The 26,539-nt window shown below is 45.7% G+C and overlaps 1 protein-coding gene across 6 annotated transcripts in view; it reads right to left on the bottom strand.

Moving 5' to 3' along the window:
• pmfbp1 (polyamine modulated factor 1 binding protein 1) overlaps positions 1-26,539 on the bottom strand; it is a 1,352,449-nt gene that overhangs the window by 492,461 nt on the left and 833,449 nt on the right. For 5 of the 6 annotated variants that reach the window (XM_072517945.1, XM_072517947.1, XM_072517950.1 and 2 more), the window contains 2 exons: positions 12,172-12,330; positions 2,983-3,066 (listed from right to left, as the gene is read on the bottom strand). In XM_072517945.1, coding sequence (XP_072374046.1) covers positions 2,983-3,066; positions 12,172-12,330 — 243 coding nt within the window. The remainder of the gene's footprint in view (positions 1-2,982; positions 3,067-12,171; positions 12,331-26,539) is intronic. The other variant, XM_072517948.1, reaches the window with a different exon arrangement.

The following is a 26,539-nucleotide window of genomic DNA, read 5'->3' as shown; positions in this document are numbered from 1 at the left end:
CAAGCCCAGGCATGTAACAATACAACAGTACAATACAGTGGTTTACCACAAAATGGAGCTGAGAATTTTAAGTGTAGGGACAAGTATAGATTAGTAATGGCCTGTTGACCCATGACAAAGTGAAACAAATTTTCTAAAAACGGCAAATAGTCAAAATCAGCAAAGATCATCTCAGGAAGCGAATGAAGAGAGTTTGGGGCGATTTTGATTTTGTGAGCTTGTTAGAAACGGGTGATAGTGAATTGGCAGCCTGTTTAACACAATTTTAACATCTCTCCCAGTGAAAGAGCAAAAAGATGTGAAAATAATTTAGTAAGGTAATGAAAAGACATGATTTCCTATCTTTGGGCATCAAATTAGATAAAATATGTGGCACACTACATGAGCACAGATCTTCAGCAGAATATTCATTCTAACACAGGTATATTTTTAAATGATGTGGGAAATTAGTCAAAGACATTTCAGTACCCTCTTGAACTCACATTTATGCTATCAAAATGATTTTTCTTCAAAACTCAATTATATTTTATGAATTATAGGAATTCCAATAACCAGAAGCTTCTTCAAAAGTAAAGGCTGCAGGCTATCATCAAGCCCATGGGGAAACAAAAAATTTAAAGCTGCAACTTCCTGAGGAAGAGCTTATGCATCAGCAAGACTGGCTTTCATCAATTAGTATTCTAAGCTTAGCTCATCCTTTGTTGTGTTCCAACTGTTTTCATCCGGATCTGAAATAAACTAAACTCCAACTCTTGACAAAGAAATGTACCTGCATGAAATTGTATGCTGCTGCGGATCAATTCTGACCCACCTGACTTCAGCCCTTTCTCCCTCCTCTGCCCAAAAACAAACCCTCAGCTGTCTTCAAACATTATGAAACCTTAACTGTGCTAAAATAAATTTAAATTAAACCTGAAACTTCAAAATTGGAATAATTATTTGCTCTCATGAAGACACTTTTATCATGCAAACCCTTTAAAGGGACTCTGCATATTTCAAATTGTGAATTTCCAAGATTATGGACTAAAAAAAAATCATTTTTCCTTATGCTAGTGCAGGGGCCGACTCCATTGAGGTAGGTGGCATGCAAACATCCTGGTGCTTCCTTGTTTGTCTGATCCTAGTGTTCAGCTCAGTGCAACCCATAATGTTGGCTGGGTGAAAGCTGAACATGTGGCTGAGCACTATGCATTGTTATCACATATTCCAACTAGCCTGCAGCTTTTAAATGCAGAATGCCCCTCTTAAAGATGAGCTTCACTCAGTAGAAGAAAGCTAGTGCTGACTGCCACTTCTGTGGCTGCAAGAAGGACCTGCGGAAATGGAGCATTGGGGAGGAGAAAAAACTCCCAGGTTAATTGATATGATGCTGGGGGCATTAGTGATGGAAGTTGACAGTAGGAGAGCGGCCATGTTTCTGTGTAGGGGAGGGGGCCAGGAGGCCTTTAAAGAAATTCTTAAAAAGGAAATAGGAAATGATGGCAAGGGAAGTCAATTCCTGGACTCTGGCCTTGAGGATTTGGCAGCAGTGCTGCAAGAAGTTCAATGATCTCACATGGGTGGTCAAGGTCAGTGAATACAATTCATATCCAACATACCACCAACCTCTCATGCTGCTTAATGCACAAAATCTCCATCTTTCCCATGCAAATGTGAAGCCCACATATTCAAATGCGTGTAGTTGCTGGCTCCTTGAACCTTTGGGGAATTCTGCTTTACTGGCAATACCACATGCCCTCTCATCCTGCTTCTCTCTGCTTATAGAGAGAAAATGATGACCTCATCTCTCCTCATGTGCAGAGAACCACTGTTACCTTCCTGGTGTGGTGATTTACAGCATTCCCTATGCAATCTGATTGCATAGAATTTTATAGTGACAGTGGCCTTGATGGCCCCTGGCATTGCCATCTTTGTCCTTGTGTGAGGCTGCAGATTCTGTTGAAAGAGTTGACACAGTTCGGTGACTATACCCTTGGTGAGGCTCAGAAGTTTCAGATGTTACTCCTGGGTAAGGTGGAGGTATAAAAAGTGTTTCAGAAAACACACGGTGAGTTGGGTCTTCTGTGGAGAGCCCTGCTCTTTCCCACGTCATGCAGAGCTCCCCCTCTTAGCAGCTTCTGCAACTAGACTATTACAGTCTGCTTACATATTGCGGCCTATGTGTGGACTGGTCACCCGATTCTCTGGGGAGGTTACAATAATTAAGCTTGTTCTTATAGGAACAAAGACACTAATGTGTACGATTTAAAATTTTTGACTAATTGTGTTAAAACACTCAGAAATTCACAACTGCACCCCAGTGTAACCATCAAATGGTTTTGCATATGTTTATAAAGTAATTTTAAGTCATTTAAAATTGGGTTACTCACAGGTGGTGGGTGGATTGACATTGTGATTAAAAATGCTTATTCTTTGAGATAAACCCATTCTCAGTTGTATTGATCAAATGGTACCAAGTTAGGAATCTTAAACGTACCAAGAAATGTTTTTTTGAAGCAAAATTAAAGAAAAAATTACATCTTAAACCACTGATTACACTGGTTTGTGGCAAATTTTGCATTCAGCGACGTGCACATGACTTTCAGCAGAAACCCAAAGAAAAGAACACTTTTTTCAAAACAGGTGCAGATTACATTGTGTAAATCGTGTTTCTGTGATCTATTGTGCTAGTTCTGGAATTCCTTCCTTAAATCTTTCTGCCTTACTATCTCACTTTCCTCCTGTCTGTGTGGAGCTGGTACATTCTCCCCATGTCTGCACGTGTTTCCTCCAGGTGCTCTAGTTTCTTCCCACAGTCCAAAGATATGCAGGTTAGGTCGATTGGCCATACTAAAAAAATGTGCCCCTTATAGTCCAAAGATGTGCAGGTTAGATGATGGGGCAGGGGAGTGGGCTTAGGTAGGGTGCTCTCTCAGAGGGTCAGAGCAAATTTGATGGGCCAAATGGCCTCCTTCTGCACTGTAGGGATTCTATAACACATACCTCTCCTTCTATTACATTAGCTTTGTCTTGCAAGCCAGCTTTTTCTTCTTTCAACTTATGAATTAAATCTTCTTTTCTATGCAGCTGAAGAAAAAATATGGAATGAACATTCATTCACAGCATAATTGTTGCAACAAAAGCCACCCCCATTTTCTGCGTTCTTTGCTGATTTTTAATAGAAAAGCAAAAATAAATTGAAATCCATACACAAAGAAATAAACCACCTGTCTTTCACCTAATAATAACAATAATCTTTATTGTTACAAGTAGAGTTATATTAACAATGTAATGAAGTTACTGTGAAAAGCCCCTAGTCATCACATTCCGGTGCCTGTTTGGGTACACAGAGGGAGAATTCAGAATGTCCAATTCACCGAACATGCACATCTTTCGGGACTTGTGCGAGGACACCGGAGCACCCGGAGGAAACCCCGGAGACACAGGGAGAATGTGCAGACTCCGCACAGACAGTGACCCAAGCCGAGAATCGAACCTTGGAGCCTGGCGCTGTGAAGCAACAGTGCTAACCACTGTGCTACCATGCCACCTGTAGATATAGCATTATCATAATATATTAAATAAGGAGCAACAATGGGATAATTTATCAATTTGATTGAACCAGGACAGTTTCCTTATGTTACATACAAATAAATCTGAGGTATCTAAAAATAAATAATCTTGGCTTCTAGACATTGCTGGCATTTAATGGCCATCCATCATGGCTCTTGAAAAGGTGATTGTGGGCCTTCTTCTTGAGCCACTGTAGTGCCTGCAGCGAAGATGCTTCTTATTATGATCCAGGAGACCGAAGAAAGAAGATTCACTTATGTTTATTATAAACTTAAAGCTTAAAGCTGCTACCGTAGAATCCCAGTTGGGGACTAACGAGAGTGCCAGTCCTGGTTTAGGCTGGTATTTAAAGGTCTAAGTAACCAGCCCCAGTTGGGACAATGTTCCAGGATTGTGATCCATTGTCTATGAGGGAACATTAGTTCATGTAGAAAGGTGTATGATTTAGAGGGGAACTTAGAGGTGATTGTGTTCCCATTGTTGTCGCCTCCATAGAGACCAATAACATTTCAAAAGAGATTTGCCTTCCAGATAATGATGGAACTGATGACACAATTTAAGATATTTACTGTAACAAATAGACTAAAACACCAGTAATACTGGTGTTAACTGCTCATTAATTTAATCTTTTTGCTTCCACCCTTATTCCTGCACAGTGAACCAAAGAGACTTTTGGTTCCCTTTCTCCCTGGCGCTGGAAGACTAGCTGTGTCTGTGAGTTTTCAGGAATGTAGATTCACAGAATCCCTACAGTGCACGAGGAGGCCATTGAGTCTGCACCCTACTTATGCCTGGCAACATTAATCAGTTGGGCCTTGTATCCAGGTAAAATTTCTGATTAGCTATCCTTGAGAGCCCAACACTCTCACCTTGGAACTAAATGAACAAGTTAATGCACAACTGTTTACAACCCGACACTCTCAACATTTTTCCGGGACTTTGGAGACACACATGTGGAGATATGTGTACAGACATATCTATGTATAATTGTACATAGTTGTACCAATATACATATTTGTATATAACAGCACCACTATACATAGCCACTGACCAATACATGTAGGGATAGTTTTGACCTCCCGCCAGCAGGTGGAACACCGACACAGACATATATATGTTGGGGGACGGGCAGGAAGCAGACACTTGGTTAAGGACGGACAAGAGGACAGACATCTCCCTCTATGGTTTTACAGTAACGGAGATGGAATCGTTTGTACATAGAAATGCATAGTTACTATCAAGAATAAATTCTTGTAGCAATCACATCTTCGTGTTCTTTGTGTACCTTCATGATCAAGGACGCAACTGAACACAACAACACAGTCTATCTACTGTAAGGACAGGCTGTTACCATTGTCTTCAGCGTCAATAGCTTACTCCCAATAAAAAAATCTGGACCTGTTTTTTAAAAAAATATATTTTATCGAAAATTTTTCAATCACAATTTTTTCCCCTTACACATCAAACATAACAAAAAAGAAAATTTAACAGTGAACAAATGGCTAATCAACATGGTAAACTAATCATTTAACATAAAATAAAACTTTCCACCACCCCCCCCCCTCCCCCCCTCCGCCCTGGGTTGCTGCTGCTGGTCACCTGTCTTCCCTCTAACGTTCCCCTAGGTAGTCGAGGAATGGCTGCCACCGCCTGGTGAACCCTTGAGCCGATCCTCTCAGCGCAAACTTCATCTGCTCCAGTTTTATGAACCCCGCCATATCGTTTATCCAGGCCTCCAGTCCGGGGGGTTTCGCTTCCTTCCACATGAGTAAAATCCTACGCCGGGCTACTAGGGACGCAAAGGCCACAACGTCGGCCTCTTTCGCCTCCTGCACTCCCGGCTCATCCGCAACTCCAGATAGAGCTAGCCCCCAGCCTGGTTTGACCCGGACCTTCACCACCTTCGAGATCACTCCCGTCACTCCCTTCCAATACCCCTCCAGTGCCGGGCACGACCAAAACATATGTGCGTAGTTTGCCGGGCTTCCGCCGCACCTCCCACACTTGTCCTCCACTCCAAAGAACCTGCTCAATCTTTCTCCCGTTATGTGTGCTCTATGTAGCACCTTGAATTGAATCAGGCTAAGCCTGGCGCACGAGGAAGAGGAATTTACCCTGCTTAGGGCATCAGCCCACATACCCTCCTCTATCTCCTCCCCTAGCTCTTCTTCCCACTTTCCTTTCAACTCGCCCACCAGCTCCTCCCCCTCTTCCCTCATCTCTCGGTATATCTCTGACACCTTGCCCTCCCCGACCCACACTCCCGAAAGCACTCTGTCCTGGATCCCCTGTGCCGGGAGCAGCGGAAATTCCCTCACCTGTTGTCTTGTGAACGCCCTCACCTGCATATATCTAAGGAAGTTTCCCCGGGGCAACTTATACTTTTCCTCCAATGCTCCCAAGCTCGCAAACGTCCCGTCTATAAATAAATCTCCCACCCTCCTAATTCCCAACTGGTGCCAGCTCTGAAATCCTCCATCCATCGTTCCTGGGGCAAACCTGTGGTTGTTCCTGATTGGGGACCCCACCAGGGCTCCCCGCGCACCTCTCTGTCGCCTCCATTGTCCCCAAATATTCAATGTTGCCGCCACCACTGGGTTTGTGGTAAACTTTTTTGGTGAGAGCGGTAGCGGCGCCGTCACCAGCGCCTCTAGGCTCATCCCTTTACAGGACTTTCTCTCCAGTCTCTTCCACGCCGCTCCCTCTCCCTCCATCATCCATTTACGAATCATCGCCACATTGGCGGCCCAATAGTAGTCGCCCAAATTCCGTAGCGCCAATCCTCCTCTGTCTCTGCTACGTTGTAGGAACCCCCTCCTTACCCTCGGGACTTTCCCTGCCCACACGAAGCTCGTGATGCTCCTGTCTATTTTTTAAAAAAAGGTCTTAGTGATTAGTATAGGGAGACATTGAAATACAAATAAGAACCTCCGGAGGACCATCATCTTAATTGCCTGCACTCTGCCCGCCAACGGCAGAGGCTGCATGTCCCACCTCTTGAAGTCCTCCTCCATTTGTTCTACCAATCGTGTCAGATTAAGTCTGTGTAAGGTTCCCCAGCTCCTAGCGATCTGAATCCCCAGGTATCGGAAGTTTCTTTCCACTTTCCTTAGAGGCAGGCCTTCTATCTCTCTACTCTGGTCCCCAGGGTGTATCACGAATAGTTCACTCTTCCCCATGTTAAGCCTATATCCCGAGAAATCTCCGAACTCCCTCAATATCTGCATGACCTCTGTCATCCCCCCCACTGGGTCCGTCACATACAACAGTAGGTCATCTGCGTATAGCGACACTCGGTGTTCTTCTCCCCCTCTAATCACCCCTCTCCATTTCCTGGAGTCTCTCAACGCCATGGCCAGAGGTTCAATTGCCAACGCGAACAACAATGGAGATAGCGGGCATCCCTGTCTTGTTCTCCTATATAGTCGGAAATACTCCGATCTTTGCCGACCCGTGACCACACTTGCCGTTGGGGCCCCATAAAGGAGTTTGACCCAGCTAATAAACCCATTCCCGAACCCAAACCTCCTTAGCACCTCCCATAAGTACTCCCACTCCACCCTATCAAATGCCTTCTCTGCATCCATTGCCGCCACTATCTCTGCCTCCCCCTCCACTGGGGGCATCATTATCACCCCTAATAGTCGTCGCACGTTGACATTCAGTTGTCTCCCCTTTACGAACCCAGTCTGGTCTTCGTGCACCACCCCCGGGACACAGTCCTCTATCCTCGATGCCAGTACCTTTGCCAGCAATTTGGCGTCCACATTCAATAATGAAATAGGTCTATAGGACCCGCACTGCAACGGATCTTTATCCCGCTTCAGAATTAGCGATATCGTCGCCTCCGACATTGTCGGGGGTAAAGTCCCTCCTTCCCTGGCCTCATTAAACGTCCTCACCAACAGCGGGGCCAACAAGTCCACGTATTTTCTATAAAATTCCACCGGGAACCCATCTGGTCCCGGAGCCTTCCCTGCTTGCATATTCCCCAGCCCCTTAATAACCTCGTCCACCCCAATCGGTGCCCCCAGGCCTTCCACCTCCTGCTCCTCCACCCTCGGGAACCTCAATTGATCCAGGAACTGCCACATCCCCTCCTCTCCCTCCGGGGGTTGGGACCTATACAGTCCTTCATAAAAGGTCTTGAACACCTCGTTTATCTTCCCTGCTCTCCGCACCGTAGCTCCCTTTTCGTCTCTAATTCCCCCTATCTCCCTCGCCGCTGTCCTCTTTCGCAGCTGATGGGCCAGCAGGCGACTAGCCTTTCCCCCATATTCATACCTCCTCCCCTGTGCCTTCCTCCACAGCACCTCCGCCCTTCTGGTGGTCAAAAGGTCGAACTCCGTCTGGAGTCGTCTTCTCTCCCTGTACAGTCCCTCCTCCGGGGTCTCCGCAAATTCCCTGTCCACCCTTAAAATCTCCCCCAGTAATCTTTCTCTTTCCTTGGCCTCTGTTTTCCCTTTGTGGGCCCTAATGGAGATCAGCTCTCCTCTGACCACCGCTTTTAGTGCTTCCCATACCACTCCCACTCGGACCTCCCCGTCGTCATTGGCCTCCAGGTACCTCTCAATACATCCCCGCACTCTTCCACACACTCCCTCATCCGCCATCAATCCCACATCCAATCGCCAGAGTGCTCGCTGCTCCCTTTCCTCTCCTAGTTCCAGGTCCACCCAGTGTGGGGCATGGTCCGAAACCGCTATGGCTGAATACTCAGCTTCTTCCACCCTTGAGATCAACGACCTTCCCAGAACAAAAAAATCTATCCGGGAGTACACTTTATGGACATGGGAGAAGAAGGAGAACTCCCTGGCCCTCGGTCTAAGAAATCGCCATGGATCCACTCCCCCCATTTGGTCCATAAACACCTTGAGCACCTTGGCCGCTGCCGGCCTTCTTCCGGTCTTCGGTCTGGATCTATCTAACCCTGAGTCCAGCACGGTGTTGAAGTCCCCTCCCAATATCAAGTTTCCTAACTCCAGGTCCGGTATACGACCCAACATCCGTCTCATAAATCCCGCATCGTCCCAATTCGGGGCATATACATTAACCAGCACGACCTCCATTCCCTCCAGCCTGCCACTCACCATTACATATCTACCTCCGCTATCTGCTACAATGCTCCTTGCTTCAAATGCTACCCGTTTCCCCACCAATATGGCCACCCCTCTATTCTTTGCATCTAGTCCTGAGTGGAACACCTGTCCCACCCATCCTTTCCTTAACCTAACTTGGTCCGCCACCTTCAGGTGCGTCTCCTGGAGCATAGCCACGTCTGCCCTTAGTCCTTTCAAGTGCGCGAGCACTCGGGCCCTTTTAATCGGTCCATTCAGGCCTCTCACGTTCCACGTGATCAGCCTCACTAGGGGGCTACCTGCCCCCTTCCCGTGTCGACTAGCCATCACCTTCTTTAGGCCAGTCCCGTATCCCGCCTCCGCGCTCCCACTCGCTCCCCAGGCATCGTATTCCATCCCCGTCCACCCACTCTTTAGCCATTTCCTCTTTGATTTCCGCAGCAGCAACCCAGTTATCCCCCCCCCCCGCTAGATCCCCTTCTGGCGTGATTGCTCCCCCCATATTACTTCCGCAAGTCAGCTGACTTCAACTGACCCCGGCTACTCCTGCTCCCTCCTTGACCCCCCCGTATGGGGAACTCCCATCTGCCTTGCGCCTGTCTTCCCGCCATTATCTTTCTGGCGCGGGAACATCCCTTTATCTGACCCGTCTCTTGTGGCGCAGCTCCCTTCCCCTCCCACTCCTCATTCTCCGCCTATGTCCCTTCTTTCCCCCCTCACCGGCGCCCACATTTCTTAGTGTCTCCCCCCTTCCCAATTTACTTCTCTATTTACATCGACAATAACATTCCCTACTGTATCAGTCCCTCAGTTCCGATCCATTTTCTCCTCTTTAATAAAGGTCCATGCTTCTTCCGCCGTTTCGAAATAGTGATGTCTCTCCTGGTACGTGACCCATAGTCGTGCCGGCTGCAGCATCCCGAACTTCACCTTCTTTTTGTGTAACACCTCCTTGGCTCGGTTAAAACTCGCCCTCCTTCTCGCCACCTCCGCACTCCAATTCTGGTACACCCGTACCACTGCATTTTCCCATCTGCTACTCCGTACTTTTTTAGCCCATCTCAGGACCTCTTCTCTATCTTTAAGGCGGTGAAATCGCACGATTGTCGCCCTAGGTGGTTCTCCCACTTTTGGTCTTCTCGCCGGGATCCGATGTGCCCCCTCCACCTCTAAGGGGCCCGCAGGGGCCTCAGCTCCCATCAACGAGCTTAGCATCGTGCTTACATAAGCCCCGCAATCCGCTCCTTCCACTCCCTCAGGGAGACCCAGTATCCGAAGGTTCTTCCTTCGCGCTCTGTTTTCTAGGGCCTCAATCCTTTCAATGCACTTTTTGTGGAGCGCCTCGTGCGTCTGTGTTTTGACCGCCAGGCCCAGGATCTCGTCCTCATTATCCGTCACCTTCTGCTCCACCACGCGGAGCTCTGTCTCCTGGGTCCTTTGTGCCTCCTTGAGCCCCTCAATTGCCTGTAGCATCGGGGTCAGCACCTCCCTCTTTAGTAGCTCCACACACCGTCTCAAGAATTTGTCTTGCTCGGGCTCCCATGCCGCCTGGGCTTTCTCCGCCGCCATCTTGTGTCTTCTCCCTTTCTGTCCCTATCGTCGAGGATTCCTCGCGCTGCAGCCGCCGCCGCCGATATTTTCCTCTTTCGTTGGGGGGACGACTCCCTATTCACTCACCCCACACCGGGTTTCGTCGCGCGAAAATTTCCCGTTGGGGCTCTTAAAAGAGCCCGAAGGTCCGTTGGAGCTGGAGCCGCCGAAACGTGCGGCTTAGCTAGTCATCGCCGCAACCGGAAGTCCCAAAATCTGGACCTGTTTAATGCACAACAATCAAACCACCCATCCTTACAGAGTAACAGAAGCAAATCTCAAACTACGTAGAAGTCCGAGACAAAGGAGAAGTCAAATAGAAGTTTTGTCAAGTGATGGCACTGAGTAAGTGCCCCAAGGGACTGCAATCTGGACATTTCTCCTTCACTGGTTTTCCAAGGATTGAATGCAAGCTTCAGCCAAGGAAGCAACATTTTCGACATTCAAGATTCTTTCCACTGTTTTATCAAGTCTTTTGTTCGTATTTTTACGATACCCTGTGCTAGTGTCTGGATAATTCCAGCCCCACATGCCCCGGATTTACAACACAAGTGAATTGAGCAATAATTCTTATAAAAATACCCAAAGTCTTTAGCCCTTGGTTTCCCAATAATCAGTCACCAGATTTGTAAATGTAAATATGATTACGGTACATTTATAACAAAAGCTATGATGAAATATGCAACTGATATAAATGGTTAATGATAAGCTAAATCCTAATCCCCACATTAACCAGCCCCCATCCTCTACACACACACAACACAGACAAACAGAAAGAGGGTGGAAGGGGGTATAAATTATAAGTGAAAGCAAGAAAGAGTCTTTGTTTCAGATGATGATTCTTCGCACACTTTTCTCCATAGCAAGCTTGCAGATTAAAATCTTTGGTTTACAGACTTTAATGATCTTTTCTGTAGATTCATTCAATTGGGTTTTCTGTAGTTTAAAAATGCAGTACTCACAAGCCTGCTTGAGAGGTATAGCATGTTCTGGACTCTGCTTACATAGCCTGTAATGGTTCTTCTGTAAATACATTCATCCAGGCTCTCTGCCAGTTCAGGAACATAGCCTTTCTGGAGAAAAACGGAAAGGTTCTCGTCTTTCTGCTGCCAGAAACCAAACAGAAACCTTGGGACTCTTAAAAAATCTCAGTGGGACAATATACAATCACCACCTGTTATCGGCCAGTGCACAGTCTTTTGGGCCAATTCATTGGCCACCAGCCAATCAATCAAAACAAATTCCAAACCATCTCTCTCCCTGGTGCCGAAAAGTCTGCAACTCATGTTTAAACCAGCAAATGATTCCTCCTGTAACCTCTGGATTCCTCCACTTGAATTAAAGATACAGGCTGCTTGACTTAAAAGTGGCATGTCCATTTATCATCCAGCAAAATAAAAGGAAGGAGAAATAAGGGAATAAACGGGGATTAAACAGGAAGGACTCTTACAGTATTTCGCAGCTTGGTCTCATGAGCACTCAGATTCAACAAGTTGAGTTTGTCATCAAGTACTTTAATATTGTTGATAATTTTCGCAGTCATTTGCAGCACCTTAACAAATACTGGATCAAGAGTCCCCTTGTGGCTTAGGTCGCTATATTGAGAAGGTAGCTACACCCCTGTTGCATCTGACTGCTCCCTTTTAATCGCCAGAGTTCCTTGATATTTTTTCTGCAACACTCATCCAAAACTCTTCTGCGGACATACTACGGAGTATTAACTCCTGAATAAGGCAAGCATGATACACGCAAACAGGATAAAAGAAGGATTACAAAAAGAGTAGTGCCAGGGCCCACAGAAAAGTTGTTATTCTCACCCCCGCATCACGTGGTCCCCAAAATTCATGTTATAACTAAGTAAATGTAGGGTGTTTTTCTAGAGATTAGGAAGTCAGAATTGTATTCAGTGGATCTTATGTTGAAGGTTACTGACCAAAATCTAATAACTGACCTCCATTGACATTGCATTTTGTTTATTTTGCACCGCTAAGTTCTCCACCTCTAGTCGTGCTTGAAGCTGTCCATTTTCTTCCACCAATTCATGGCAGTGCTCCTGCAGTCGGACCCTTTCTTCCTCAAGCTGTTTGATTGTCTGTTCAAGTCTCATCATCTGCAAAATTAGATACACACAATATAAACTTTGGCTCCTAATTGCTGTGAATGAATGGAGCAATCATTTAAGTTTACATCACACAAACAGAAGTGTTCACTTGAATACTTTCAGCTTTAAAACACAAAACCATTACTGATCAACATGTGCCCTAGATTATGTCAGTTTGCTTTTTATACTGTGACATCAAGTGAGTAAAATGCAATGCTAGTTCACATTCCCTTAGAGAAACTGACTATAACCTTATGTAACATAGTGGCACATGCATCGAAAAGACAAGAGGAAAACACAGATTTTCTTGGCCATTGTTCGACTACGTTGTCATTTCAGAATGCAGTACAAAGTGGATGCTAAGTGAAAATTCACAGGTCATTATCATTTTGTGGTCGACACAGGTACAATGTAACCTAGTTAAGATACTGCACATTAAAAAGTTGTAGGGCGGGATTCTTCCGCAATCGGCGGGATGGCCCGACGCTGGCGCCAAGAACGGCGCAAACCACTCCGGCGTCGGGCCACTTGGAAGTTGTGGAATCCTCCGCACTTCCACTCCGCAGTAGGCTGATGCTGGTGGGACTTGCGCCGTGCCAACCGCTGCTGAAGGGCCGCCGTGGTCCTGCGCATGCGCAGAACCGCCGGCGTGTTCTTGCGCATGTGCAGGGGGTTTCTTCTCCGCGCCGGCCATGGCGGAGCCCTACAGAGGCCGGCGCAGAGGGAAGGAGTGCCCCCACGGCACAGGCCCACCTGCAGATCGGTGGGCCCCGATTGCGGGCCAGGTCACCGTGGGGGGGCCCCCAGGGCCGGATCCTTCTGCGCCCCCCCCCGAGGACTCCGATAGACGGCCTACAAGCCAGGTCCCGCCGTGATGGACCATGTCCATTTCACGCTGGCGGGACTGGCCGAAAACGGGCGGCCGCTCGGCCCATCGGGGCCTTGAGAATTGCCGTAGGGGCTGCTGCCAACGGCCCCCGACCGGTGCGGCATGAACCCCACCAGAAAACCGGCGCCGGAGAATTCGGCAGCCGGCATCGGAGCGGAATTCAGGCTGCCCCCCGGCGATTCTCCGACCTGGCGGGGGGGCCGGAGAATCCCGCCCGTAATATATTTCTAGCAGTCACATGGCATAATATTTTACTTGCATTATGATGTGCATTATTTTTGATTGAAGTTACTGGGGGCTTTTGAAATTGGTATGCGGACAACGAGAAGTAAATCTATTTTAAAATAATTTACACTAAAAATGTACATGAAATAAAATAACAGACTGAATGATTAGAAAACGGCTGAAATTTGATATTAGCGTTAATTTGTAACCAGCTTGAACATTGTTTATGTAATCTGAAACCTGATTGGGTTGTGGCTTTATAGCTTGCTTCATGACCACTGCTGTTCAACTAGTACTTTATAGCAATGCTTTTCAAACTTTTTATCCCCGGGATCCACTTTTACCAATTGGACGACCTTTGGTATCAATGCCAGGCGACCTTCGTAACCCACACCACATTTGCTTACCTTTAATGCAAAAGGGGAGACTGCTTGGTCCTCATGAATTCACTCCAATCAGGTTCACAGAAGGAGAGGACAATGCACAAATCAGGTGCAGAATTAAACCAGTTCCTTTGTCCCGCCTTCATCTTCGTGAGAATGGAAAATCCAACCTCGCACATGTAAGTTGTCATGAAGGGCAATAACAAGAAAATGTTGGTTTTACTCAGCACTGGATATTCCTAATCCAGAATGCTGGCAGCCCAATGAGCTTTTGGCGTGTTTATAATGTGCTGTCATAGGTCTGGTACAGCAGCTTATTCTTTTCAAAAATGAAAATCGCTTATTGTCACAAGTAGGCTTCAAATGAAGTTACTGTGAAAAGCCCCTAGTCGCCACATTCCGGCACCTGTTCGGGGAGGCTGGTACATTTGGTGTCAGCTGTAAGTTAATAACTGACTCTGGGGTCTCAACCGCAAAAAGGAATTTTTCATTCTTCACTTCCCCTTAAAAACAGAAACTTCTCTCATTTGCCTGCACTTGCCTGCATATAACACATATGGCACTAGCGTAAAAACCGGCGTGAGCGAGGCCGGCATCAACGGGCCTCCAGGCCCATGCATTCACCCCTTCCTAGGGGGCTATAACGGCGTCGGAGTGCTGTGCACTGCTCCGCACTGAAAGCCGGCACGCTGAGCGGACCCGCGCATGCGGGCCAAAGCCGTCTCCGCGCAATATGGCGGAGCCCTACAGGGGCCCGGCACAGAGGAACATAGGTCCCCAACACACCCCCCCCCCCCGGAATAAGCCCGCCCGCCGATGAGGTTTCCCTGCTCGCGGGCCTGGCCACCACGGAGGTCCCCCCGGAGTTGGCTCCCCCCACCAGGACGGCCCCCGCAGCCAGATCGCCGAGGTCCCGCCGGGTAGGACCATATGTAAATCACGCAGGCGGGACTCGACGGAATCTTGGCCCGTTGAGTGTGGAAAATCGCTGGGGGGCTGCTTTCAACGGCCCCCGGCCGGCGCTGCATCGACCACACCAGCATGATTGGCACCGATTCTTGGCGTACCGGCAGAGCGGCGTGGTGGGATTTGCGCGGTGCGGGATCGGAGAATCCCGGCCATGGTCTTTGCATCCTTATTTGCACTGCCAAAATTGACAAAGCTATACCTCAAGAACATATCCATATACTGCTTTGATTCAGAGTTGACAGAGTTAGACTTGACCCCTCCCTGTGCAGCTGGATCCTCGAGTTCCTCACCAACAGACCGCAATCTGTCAGGATAGGCACAGCACCTCCTACACAATAGTCCTCAACACCAGGGCGCCGCAAGGATGTGTGCTCAGTCCTCTACTAAACTCCCTATACACAAATGACTGTGTGGCAAGATTTAACTCCAACTCTATCTATAAGTTTGCAGATAGAACATAGAACATACAATGCAGAAGGAGGCCATTCATCCCATCAAGTCTGCACCGACTCACTTAAGCCCGCACATCCACCTTATCCCCGTAACCCAATAACCCCTCCTAACCTTTTTGTCACTAAGGGCAATTTGTCATGGCCAATCCACCTAACCAGCACATCTTTGGACAGTGGGAGGAAACCGGAGCACCCGGAGGAAACCCACGCAGACACGGGGAGAATGTGTAGACTCTGCACAGACAGTGATGATCCAGCGGGGAATCGAACCTGGGACCCTGGTGCTGTGAAGCCACAGTGCTATCCACTTGTGCTACCGTTCTGCCCTTAATACCCTTAAAGATGACACGACTGTGGTGGGCCGTATCTCAAACAACGACGAATCAGACTACAGAAGGGAGATAAATCACTTGGTTGCATGGTGTACCGAAAACAACCTCTTTCTAAATGTCGGAAACACCAAGGACCTGATCATCGACTTCAGGAAGCGTAGCACGACACGCACTCACATCTGCATCAATGGCTCCGAAGTGGAGATGGTCGATAGCTTTAAGTTCCTGGGTGTCACCATCACCAGTCTGTCCTGGTCCACTCACATTGATGCAATAGTCAAGAAATCCCAACACCGTCTCAACTTCCTACGGAAGCAAAAGAAATTCGGCATGTCTGCATCGACTCTCACAAACTTCTACAGATGTGTCATAGTGAGCATCCTATCCGGCTGCATCACAGCTTGATATGGCAACTGCTTGGTCAAAGACCACAAGAAACTGCAGAGTGTGGTGAACTCAGCCCAACACATCACAAGCTTGCCATCCTCCCATTGATTCTGTGTGCACCTCAGGAAGGCAGAGAGCATTATCAGAGACGCCTCCCACCCAGGCATCGCCTTCTTCCAGACCCTTCCATCAGGCAGAAGGTACAGAAGTCTGAAAACCCGCACATCCAGATATAGGAACAGTTTCTTCCCCACAGGTACAAAACACCTCAACGACTCCCCCTCGGACTGATCTGTTCCCTGTAAGAACACTATTCAAGACACTATGCTGTTCTTGCTCATGGGGCTTTATTTGGCCCCTTGTTCCGCGCTGTAACCAATCACTGCTTGTCAATGTACCATTTGTCAATGTACACTGTTGATTATTCTTTTGTCTACTATGTATGTACTGTGCACGTTCCCTTGGCCGCAGAAAAATACTTTTCACTGTACTTCGGTACATGTGACAATAAATCAACATCAAATCAAATGAAATCAAATCAGTTAAGTTTCTTCTTTAAAGGCTGTTAGCCAGAGACCCTGGAGCTATGTACAGACCTAACGCTATTGCTGCTCTGCCCTACCCTGGAATCTCCTAAGCAGTTCTCTCCGGCAGTTTCAGTTGTGAGATCCTAGCCAGTAGGTACACTGCTTATCTGTGTCTCTGGCCATCTCTTACTTGTAAGAAAATCATTCATCTTCACAGTCCTCTTGCCTTGCTTGCCAGCAGCTTGAAAATGGAAGAAGCTCTCCTCTGTGATTTGGCGCCTAAATCATATACATGACAGCAAATGCATGTTCAGGGAGCGTGACCTGCTCATTGAACACAGTTATTTCCTTCTGATATAAAATGAGGCAGTGGCTGCCGTAATCAGTAGAAATGCCAGTAGCGGCCATTGGGCATTTCTCCCGTGACGACCGCAACCGATCGCACCATGACCCTCACGACATCCGTCTACAACCCACTTGCAGGTCACGACCTGCACTTTGAAAAACTCTGTTTTATAGTACAAATCAATACACCAGTGCTAAAACTGTCACGGTGATATCATGGTGGCACAGTGGTTAGCACTGCTGCCTCACAGCACCAGGGACCGGTGTTCAATTCCGGCCTTGGGTGAGATTGTCTGCGTAGAGTTTACACGTTCTCTCCGGTTTCCTCCCACAGTCCAAAGATGTGCAGGTTAGGTGGATTGGCCATGCTAAATTTCCCCTTAGTGTCCAAAAAGGTTAGTTGGAGTGATGGAGTTACGGGGTAGGGAGGAGCATAGATGGTGTGCTCTTTCGTAGAGTCGGTGCAGACCTAATGGGCCAAATTACGTCCTTCTCTACTGGGGATTCTATGATTGTATTAAAAGTTACTGCTGATGTAATCTGATCTGCATATCCTCAAGTAAGATATTTCAAACAGTTTTACTTTCCTTTTTGCCCTAGTCACGTTGCTTTAGCTCTTGTAATCATGTTTAATGCCTGCTGCATAACATGATGAGAAGTGCAGATGCTTGCTAATTTAACATTCAGTATATTGTATTAATTTAAAGAACTCAAACAATTGGAAGTGAGTTATCAATTGCAATTTAACTCTAATGCTCCTGTTTTTTAATGAATTGTGACCTCTCGTGCTTGCTCCGCAGAACGTATGTTATTCCGACCCCAGACCATTGGCTAGGATACTGGAGCGAAACCCCAATATTTTAGTTTTAAGATTGTGCAAAAAGAATGATTCGCTCCAGGGGTGATTGCATGAAAACAAAATAGGGCTTTGGTATTTCTTGGAAAGAATTGTGGACTCTAGAGTCAGACAGATCAGAACTCAGCTCCTCTCTCTCTCGCCAAACTTCTCCAAACTCACTGTCTGTTTGCCTTTCTGAGCTACCCCCAGAAATGGCCTCATCTCCCCAAGCGGAAAACACGTTGAGATTCTCCGTCGGCTGACGCCGGAATCGGGAAACACAATTGGGCGGAGAATTGGTTCCGCACTGAAATTGCGGTGGGCACTGATTTCATGCCAAATCCCAATTCTCCATCGCCTCGACGCCAATGCATTCCAGAACAAATGTAGGGTAAACAGCGTTGGCATAGTAATGGGCCCGACCTGGTATTCTCCGGGGCCTCCGCGGTTCTCCGCCTCCAATGGGCCGAATTCTCAACGTCAAGGTTCACTCGTGCTTTTAAAAATCGTGAAACAGGCGCTGTGGCTGCTGAAGTAGAGTGAGGGGGTACAGAAAGTGTCCAACATCGCCATAGTTTGCTGACAGTTGTGCCGCTGGCCAAAGGGCTTCCGCCAGGGCTGGGGGAGGGGATGGGCAAAAGAAATGAAAATCGCTTATTGTCACGAGTAGGCTTCAATGAAGTTACTGTGAAAAATCCTAGTCACCACATTCCGGCACCTGTTCGGGGAGGCTGGTACGGGAATTAAACCGTGCTGCTGGCCTGCCTTGGTCTGCTTTAAAAGGCCAGCGATTTAGCCCAGTGTGCTAAACCAGCCCCTATTCTAAAAGACTAGCGGGGGGTGGCCAGCCACCGAACCCCATTGCCGCAAACTGCAAGGCAGCCATGCAGCTGCGCACGCCGCAGACTGTCCACTGTGAACTAAGGGCCACGGGTCGTATGGGTAACCCCCCAGGTCACCCCTCTAGATGCCCTCTGGCCCCAGCCGACCCATCAGTTGTATGGGCGCACTCCAAGTGCAACAAGTGCCACCTTGTTCGCTGGGATCGTGTGTGTGGGGAGTGACGTGTGTATATGCGGCTGCAGCTTGACGGCCTCCCGAGTGTCAATTGTGAATCCGGTGAATCCGGCACCATTTCTCCTTGGAATTGATTGTGTTCTACGTGGCGCCGGTGCTAGCCCCTTAACAGTCGCTGAATCGGTCCAGGTGCGGTGCCAGTTTTGCTGTCGTGGAACTCCACGAATCCTACCCTGGTGTCAACACTTAGGCTTAGGAACAGAGAATCCAACCGATAGTCTCTGCAGTCTGGAAAAGCACAGAAACTCCCCAAGGACGTTCCCAGGTAAACCACTATGCATTAGCCCAGACTGATAAACCCATTCCTCATCAATTTCACCAGTTTCCTAGAAGCCAAACAAAATCCGTTTTGAACAAGCACATTAAAACTCCAGGCTTTTAACCCTTAAATTGCCCACATTTATAATCCAATATTCTTAAGATCTTCCAAGCATCGCAATGTCGAGTGACGTATGATGTGACCTAATCCCAAAACGTAAGAATCACATGGATGAAAACACAACTTTACAACAAACTTCCAGGTGGTGTTGCACTTCAAATGAGCAATAGTTAGGTTTTCCAACTGTGATTAAATGTGTTTCATCACATGACTTGCTCTCCTGCTCCAGCTATTATTCAACCAACATATCCACCTTGGGGAGCCCTGCCTTTTTATGCCAATTGGAAAGCTAAAAGACTCATTACCCAATCGGATAATGCTTGACTGCCAGCGAAACAGGCTTTTTACCCGCATTTTCAATATTTTTATATTTGGTAAACACCAATGTACAAGGAAATATAAAAAAAAATATTTTTAATGCCCCCATGATATTTCTCCAGGGATGCACAGAGCAGCATCCTGGAGATTTATCTTTAATTCTTGGAGGTACCAGGCCAATCCTGGAGGGCTGGCAACCCTAGCTATAGTGAAGCATTACAATACCAACAGTGATCTTATCAGTTGTAACCACAAATTAAACACATGCTGGAGCAATTATTTCAATACAATTAAGAAAACCCTTTGTGCCAGAGGTTGTTGAAATCTATAATATATGTTGATAAGTGTGGGTAAAATATTCCCAACAATCTATGATCTTTGACCTAACTTGATGTAATTACTTATTGTGTACTCTTGTTTGTTTGACACTATTCCTTACAATCATTAACATTTTTCAAATACCATACGTCACATTTATGTCAATTTAACCCACTGTAATTTAATTTTCAGGAATCTATATTATTCCAAATCAAATTATTTTATATAATAGTTTGTATAAAAATAGCTCTATTTAATAACACACAATTTGAATGGAAAAAACTTATTTAAAAAAAATCTTTTTGTTTGCTTTATGTTTTCAAATTCTTTTCCTACGAGTGCAAATGTGGGCGACAGGCAGTATTTTGTAACAATACGATCAAAGTCACCAGCAGAGTACGAGATAGCAATCATGAGGAGTTCAAAATCAATTGGGCAATTGATTGACTGGTTAGGAATTCTGTTGTTCTGAGTGAACTTGCATTCATGGGATTTGCTTTTATGAAGATATGCAATGGGGAATTAAGACTTTTATGTACACTGACATAAATCAAATAACCCCACAGTACTAACATGTCGTGAAATATCATCAGATCGGTATTGCCACTTTAAGTGATGTAGTTAAGAGTCACACCTGTTTCAAAAGTAGCTCCAGTTTCATCAATATTATACAGGAAGCAGAAAGAAAGTCTTTTCCATCATTATACAGAAGAAAGTGGAGCTTTTACTGCAAGACATGAAGGGAAGGTAGGAGCTACCATGAGGGGGCTTGATAAGAAAACCTAATTTGTGAAAATCTACTGCAGTAGATTAAAGCAAATTCGTTTTTAAAAATAATTTAGAGCACCCAATTATGTTTTTCCAATTCAGGGGCAATTTAGTGTGGCCAATCCACCTACTCTGCACATCTTTGGGTTGTGGGGGTGAAACACACACAGACACTGGGAGAATGTACAAACACCACACAGACAGTGACCTGGGGCCAGGATGGAACCCGGGTCCTCAGCGCCGAGATTAAAGCAAATTTGATGGGAAGCATTGGATGCATGGAGGAAACTATAACACACACATGGTTGAAAGGAAAGGAACATTAAGGAACACCAAAAGGCCCAATGACAGACACCTCAGAAGATGGGATGAGTGAATTGCTAAGTAGATCTATTACCTTAAAATAAATATCTTGAAATACATATTTCCGAACAATTTTGGCAGATTTCTAGTGCATGTATGTAGCTACATATGGGGTCATACCATCAAATTGTAGGATGACACCAGTCACTATTTGTTTAATGTTCCAATCATCTGTAAAACTTTGATCATTTCACAGTTTGTTGCTGTACTGCTGCTATTCAAGAATAAAATCTGTTAAACGGAGGGTGTGTCAAGCTTAGTTGCTTTTTCCTCCGAGAGATCTGAAGCAAACACTGCAAATCAATTAACCTGTTTGAAGAATATTGGATGTCATTTAGGATATAGCAAACGGTAGTAAACAAGTGACAAAACCTTATAATTCACATTACTGTTTTTTGTAAGCCAGTTGAGGAAAAACATTGGTCTAAAGTATTAAGTCTCCCACCATATTACATTGTGAATGAGCAGCGTTGAATAGTGCCCTGTTAGACAGGATCAAATGAAATAAAAACAATAACCAAGAGGGAAAAAAAATGCTCTCAGTTTCTTTAAAAACAGGATAGCAAAGCAATCAGTCTGAGATGGGTCAAATATCACATTTCTAATGCAGGTAGAAGAGTGTCCAATGAGACTAATTTTTGTTTGTTGTATGATTTGCACCAAAATCTTGTCAAAGAACTGTCATCCCTCTGCAGATCAGCACAGCAATCAAAAGGAATAACGTAATAGTCTTAAAACTACAAACAAAATTGAGGCACTGATTCACATTTTAATATCTATAATTTCTGTAATAGCAGTATTTCTGAATACCAAATCACAATTTCTGTCAAATGATAGTGCACTATTTCTTAATTCTGTTTATTGCACCTGAATTTTCAGGCTCATATGCAAGTTGTATTACTCCCTAAAGGCTGAAAAAATACAAAACTTCAGCTCTTCCTTCAAAAAAAATCAAACTGGAGGTAGCCTTACTTCAGTTTCCAAATTCCCATTGTATTCCCTGGTTCCAGCCATTCAAGAATTTGATAATATCAATAATAACAAAATCGTGAACAAAGAAATATTAAGTTGACGACAATATAGTGACAATAATTATGGAGGTCAAGAATTAGACTAGCAATGTCAGGGTATGGCTCTGAAAGGGTAGCATTCTTAGATGTGGTTTACCAGGATATTGCCTGGTATGGAGGACATTAGATATGAGGAGCGGTTGAATAAACTCGGTTTGTTCTCACTGGAATGACGGAGGTTGAGGGGCGACCTGATAGAGGTCTACAAAATTACGAGGGGCATAGACAGAGTGGATAGTCAGAGGCTTTTTCCCAGGGTAGAGGGGTCAATTACTACGGGGCATAGGTTTAAGGTGTGAGGGGCAATGTTTAGAGGAGATGTACGAGGCAAGCTTTTTACACAGAGAGTAGTGGGTGCCTGGAACTCGCTGCCGGAGGAGGTGGTGGAAGCAGGGACGACAGTGACATTTAAGGGGCATCTTGACAAATCCATGAATAGGATGGGAATAGAGAGTATACGGACCCAGGAAGTGTAGAAGATTTTAGTTTAGACGGGCAGCATGGTCGGCACAGGCTTGGAGGGCCGAAGGGCCTGTTCTTGTGCTGTACTTTTCTTTGTTCTTTGTTCTATGTCAACAGTGGGTTTGGAGAAGGGGGAATTGTCTCGGTGACCTACGGGAGGATCTTGGAGGAGGACTGGGTGTCCATGGAGTGGGTTAAGGCGAAGTGGGAGGAAGAGTTGAGGGTTGCGCTGGAGGAGGGTAAATGCTGGACTTTGTGTGCGAGGCCGGGGCTGATACAGCTGAAGGTAGAATGCAGGGCGGAGCTCACAAAGGTTGATCCAGCTGTTCGATGGGGTGGAGGATGTCAGTGAACAATGTGAAAGGGGCCCAGTGAATCGTGTACACATGTTTTGGACCTGCCCGTAGCTGGAAAAGTTTTGGAGACGGTGTTCAGCACCATTTCGGGGGTGTTGCATGTGGATTGGGGGCCGGTCCCCTAGAAGCCATATTCGGGGGTGTCAGATTGGCCGGAGCAGCAGCTGGGTGCGGTGGCAGATGTTTTAGCCTTTGCCTCGCTGATTGCTCATAGGCAGGTCTCGTTGGGGTGGAGGTCAGCTTCTCCACCCTGTGCCTGGGTGAGTGATGGGTTCTACAATTGTTGGGGTTTGTTTATCATGCATTTTCAGGAGTTGGTTACCATTGACTGTTGAGGGTGGGGGGTGGACTGGGTGGTTTGGTGGGGTTCTTTTGTATTGTAAAATTGTTGAATATTTGTTGAATAAAAACACCTAAAAAAAAAGAAATATGTTGTCATCCCAGTGTGCACTTAGCATTGTTAAAAGACAATGGCTAAACTCACCGAGACACTGGTCAACCGACCATTAAAATCTTACAAAAAGGATGGCCATATCATCTTAAGATTCTGAACTTCTCTTTCAACTTTCTATTTCATGAATTCCTTTGTGATGAAAATAAAAGTCAGTGCTACTGAACAGCCAATTAACCGTGCTTGATTTACTAATTCATTTATTTGTAATTATTTAACATTAAGCTTCTTGTGTAGTTTATGTATGGGCAGGATACCTCTTAAAGCACGTCAATTTGTCCATTGGCGCCTGGGTCTGCACTGGGAGCTCTACGGGATCGACCCTCACCGGTTCTGTGCCTCCACATGCGGTTCCGTGCTCCGAGGCTCGGGTTTCCCTCCCCGCATCTTTGGCTGGGTGCCTGATTGTTTCCCATCCTGCTTGGCAGTGCGGTTGATGGGGGTTAGTCCGGGGGATTATGAGTACTTTTGGTGCCCATACGTTGGGGTTAAAAGGCCTTAGTCGATGTTCTTTGATGAGAGCCACCTTTCGTGCGACCATTCAGCTCATGGAGGCCACCGTAAGTCCACATTTGAATAAACTTGAATATTAGTAGCCGGCTTTCCAACCATATGTTCCCCACACATTTAGAATTCTCCCTCACTGACATGACAACATGTCGGTGTTTAAAAACGTGAAGCAGCCGAAGGGAACCTGCCGGGGGTCCACGGGGAGTGGGGAGAAAGAGAGGGATATGCCCTGCCAGTGCTTTGGCATTGACGTCGGCAAAGAGGGCATCTCTGGGTGGCACCATCGGGGAGGGGGGGGGGGTTCACCTTATCTGTTTGTGGGGGATGGGGGGGTTCTGAGCTTGCCTCCTTGTAGAATAAACTGTTATTGAAGGCCTGTTGAAGATGGCATTTTCACTCCGAGATGGTATTTTAGGTGGTTTGAAAAGCTTGTGCTATATGACAGGGATTATTGTCAGATTCCGATGAAAAGATTTTTGTTCAGCAAGTCGTGATGTTCGTTACATTTAGTTTTTCTTGCTAGGTCAAATTTCTTTACAGGAATAGGAATCAGACCAGGAAATTGGTGTTATTGCCTTGTTCTACATCTGGTATTCTTGGCAGACTGACAAGTTTCTTCCCATTTCTTGGGATACAACACTTGTTATCTGAAGGAGTTTTGGTCACATGATTAACTGCTCTTGTCCACATAATGGGTTGGAGCCAGAGTGATTAATACACCATGGGGGAAATGATTGACAACCCATCAACATAACAGCTATGATTAGCTCACTGGAAGACCTTATTTGATATTCCATCCTCATGGCTCTGACACGTTTGGCAGTCAAGATCTTCCATTAAGCTGATAAGGATGGTCCCTCTTCACTAGAGAAACACTTGCGCATTTTGAGAACTTTCCAGAGGCATTTTTAGACATAAGTTAATCCTTTGTCTGTGCAGAAATTGCAAAAGTCACCTGGCCCTTGGCAGTCATCTTACCAGTCTTGTTAGTGCCCACTTTCAAATAAAAGATTATTTCCCAGGGAAATTATATACTGAATGCAGTCCACATTTAAAGTTATGAATAGGGCATGCCTTCACTGGGCATGATAGTATACATGCAAATAAAATAGCATAATGTCCGGAATTTTCTGGTCATTGATGCCGATGGGATCATCTGGTCCTGCCGACGACAAATCCCCGGCATGGGTTTCCTGGCGGCGAGGGCTGCATAACTCCGTTGACAACAGCGGGGCCAGGAGATCTTGCCGCCGGGCTGTCTCCGCAAAACAAGCTGTGGGTTGCGTGGAAAAGCCTGCCTAATGTCTCTATTATGTTCTTTCGTTCGAGTTTTAAATTATCCCAATTCATTAAAAAAACAATGAATACAAACAGCATCATGGATCTACAAAATCTTGCGATTCGGAATTTAGATTTTGGAACAAACATATCCCTATTTCATTTGATTTTGCACTTAGAAAGGAGGAGGTCACCTGTCTGATTTTCATTGAAAATATACTGGACTAGACTCAACTAACCTGCATCATAGATTACAAATTCATTCTTAATGAGAGGTTTCAATAGTATAGTCCAAATTCCTCAATACATATGAAATCATCTTCAGAAATTAAACTGTGAGTAATGTTCTCAAAAAATCATATTATGAGATGTCAAGTTTTAATGCATTAAGATTTAAAATGAATGCATAATTTTGACATTCTAATACAACAGATTAATTTATGTAAAATCAAGTACTGTACAAATTTTATGTGATCAGTGTCAAGTTAATACTCAATTAAAACTTTACATTCATCTTATCTGATTTTTCAACTATGGCACTTTTTTATTTACTTGGTGATGCAGTTTGATAAAATATGAACAGACATGCTTTATACTTTCACTAAATGCTTTGTTAATTGCTTATTTCTTTAAAAGTAGAATTTAGGTTCAAATACAAAGGAATTAGAAAATAATCACATCAATTGTAGCTCTAGCAAGATATATAATTTAATATTTAATAGAGTGTTAACGCTGCTGCCTTACAGTGCCAGGGACCCGAGTTCGATTCCGACCTGTGGTAACCATCTTTGTGGCGTTTGCGCATCCTCCCCTTGCCTGCGTGGATTTTCTCCAGGTGCTCTGGTTTCCTCCCACAGTCCAAAGATGTGCAAGTTAGGTGGATTGGCCATGCTAAATTGTCCGTTAGGGTGGGGTTGCAGGATTAGGCTGGGGGATTGGCCTAGGTAGTGTGGTCGTTTAAAGGGTCGGTGCAGACTCGATGGGCTGAATGGTCTCCTTTGTCACTATAGGGATTCTATGATTCTATAACTGCAAGTAACCCATTATAGTATCCTTTTTAAATAATCAATATAAATAAACCAAGGCTTTGCATAATTCTAAATTAACAAGTATACAAGTGTTCATTTTCATACAGTTAGAAAACAATAGTTGAAAAAACTATTGTCTAGCTTGCGTCTGTTAGAGGTTTGGTGGTTAAAGCCTCCCAACAAATAAGCCTTTAGAAGTTTTCAAGTGCAGGGCCATTCCAATTAAAGAATGGAGGTGAGCAAAGAGGTGCCAGCATCTGCTGACTCAATTGAATGCTGGAGCGATATTCAAAGGACTGCCAACTATGCTTGCATTACTGCACACTTTGAAATGCATGCATACAAACACTTCAGAGCAAAAGTTCCCTCCACCTGACCATATTCCTCCTTCTGACCAATTCCGAAAACCCTTCCTCCTGATCTACATTGCAGAAGATACCAACTACTATTGAATGGGAGCCTACTATAACATAGCAGAGGGAAGGCAGCAGGT

This window comes from Scyliorhinus torazame, chromosome 10, assembly GCF_047496885.1.
Source record: "Scyliorhinus torazame isolate Kashiwa2021f chromosome 10, sScyTor2.1, whole genome shotgun sequence".
NCBI lineage: Eukaryota > Metazoa > Chordata > Chondrichthyes > Carcharhiniformes > Scyliorhinidae > Scyliorhinus > Scyliorhinus torazame.
This window is presented reverse-complemented; position numbering and strand designations above follow the sequence as displayed.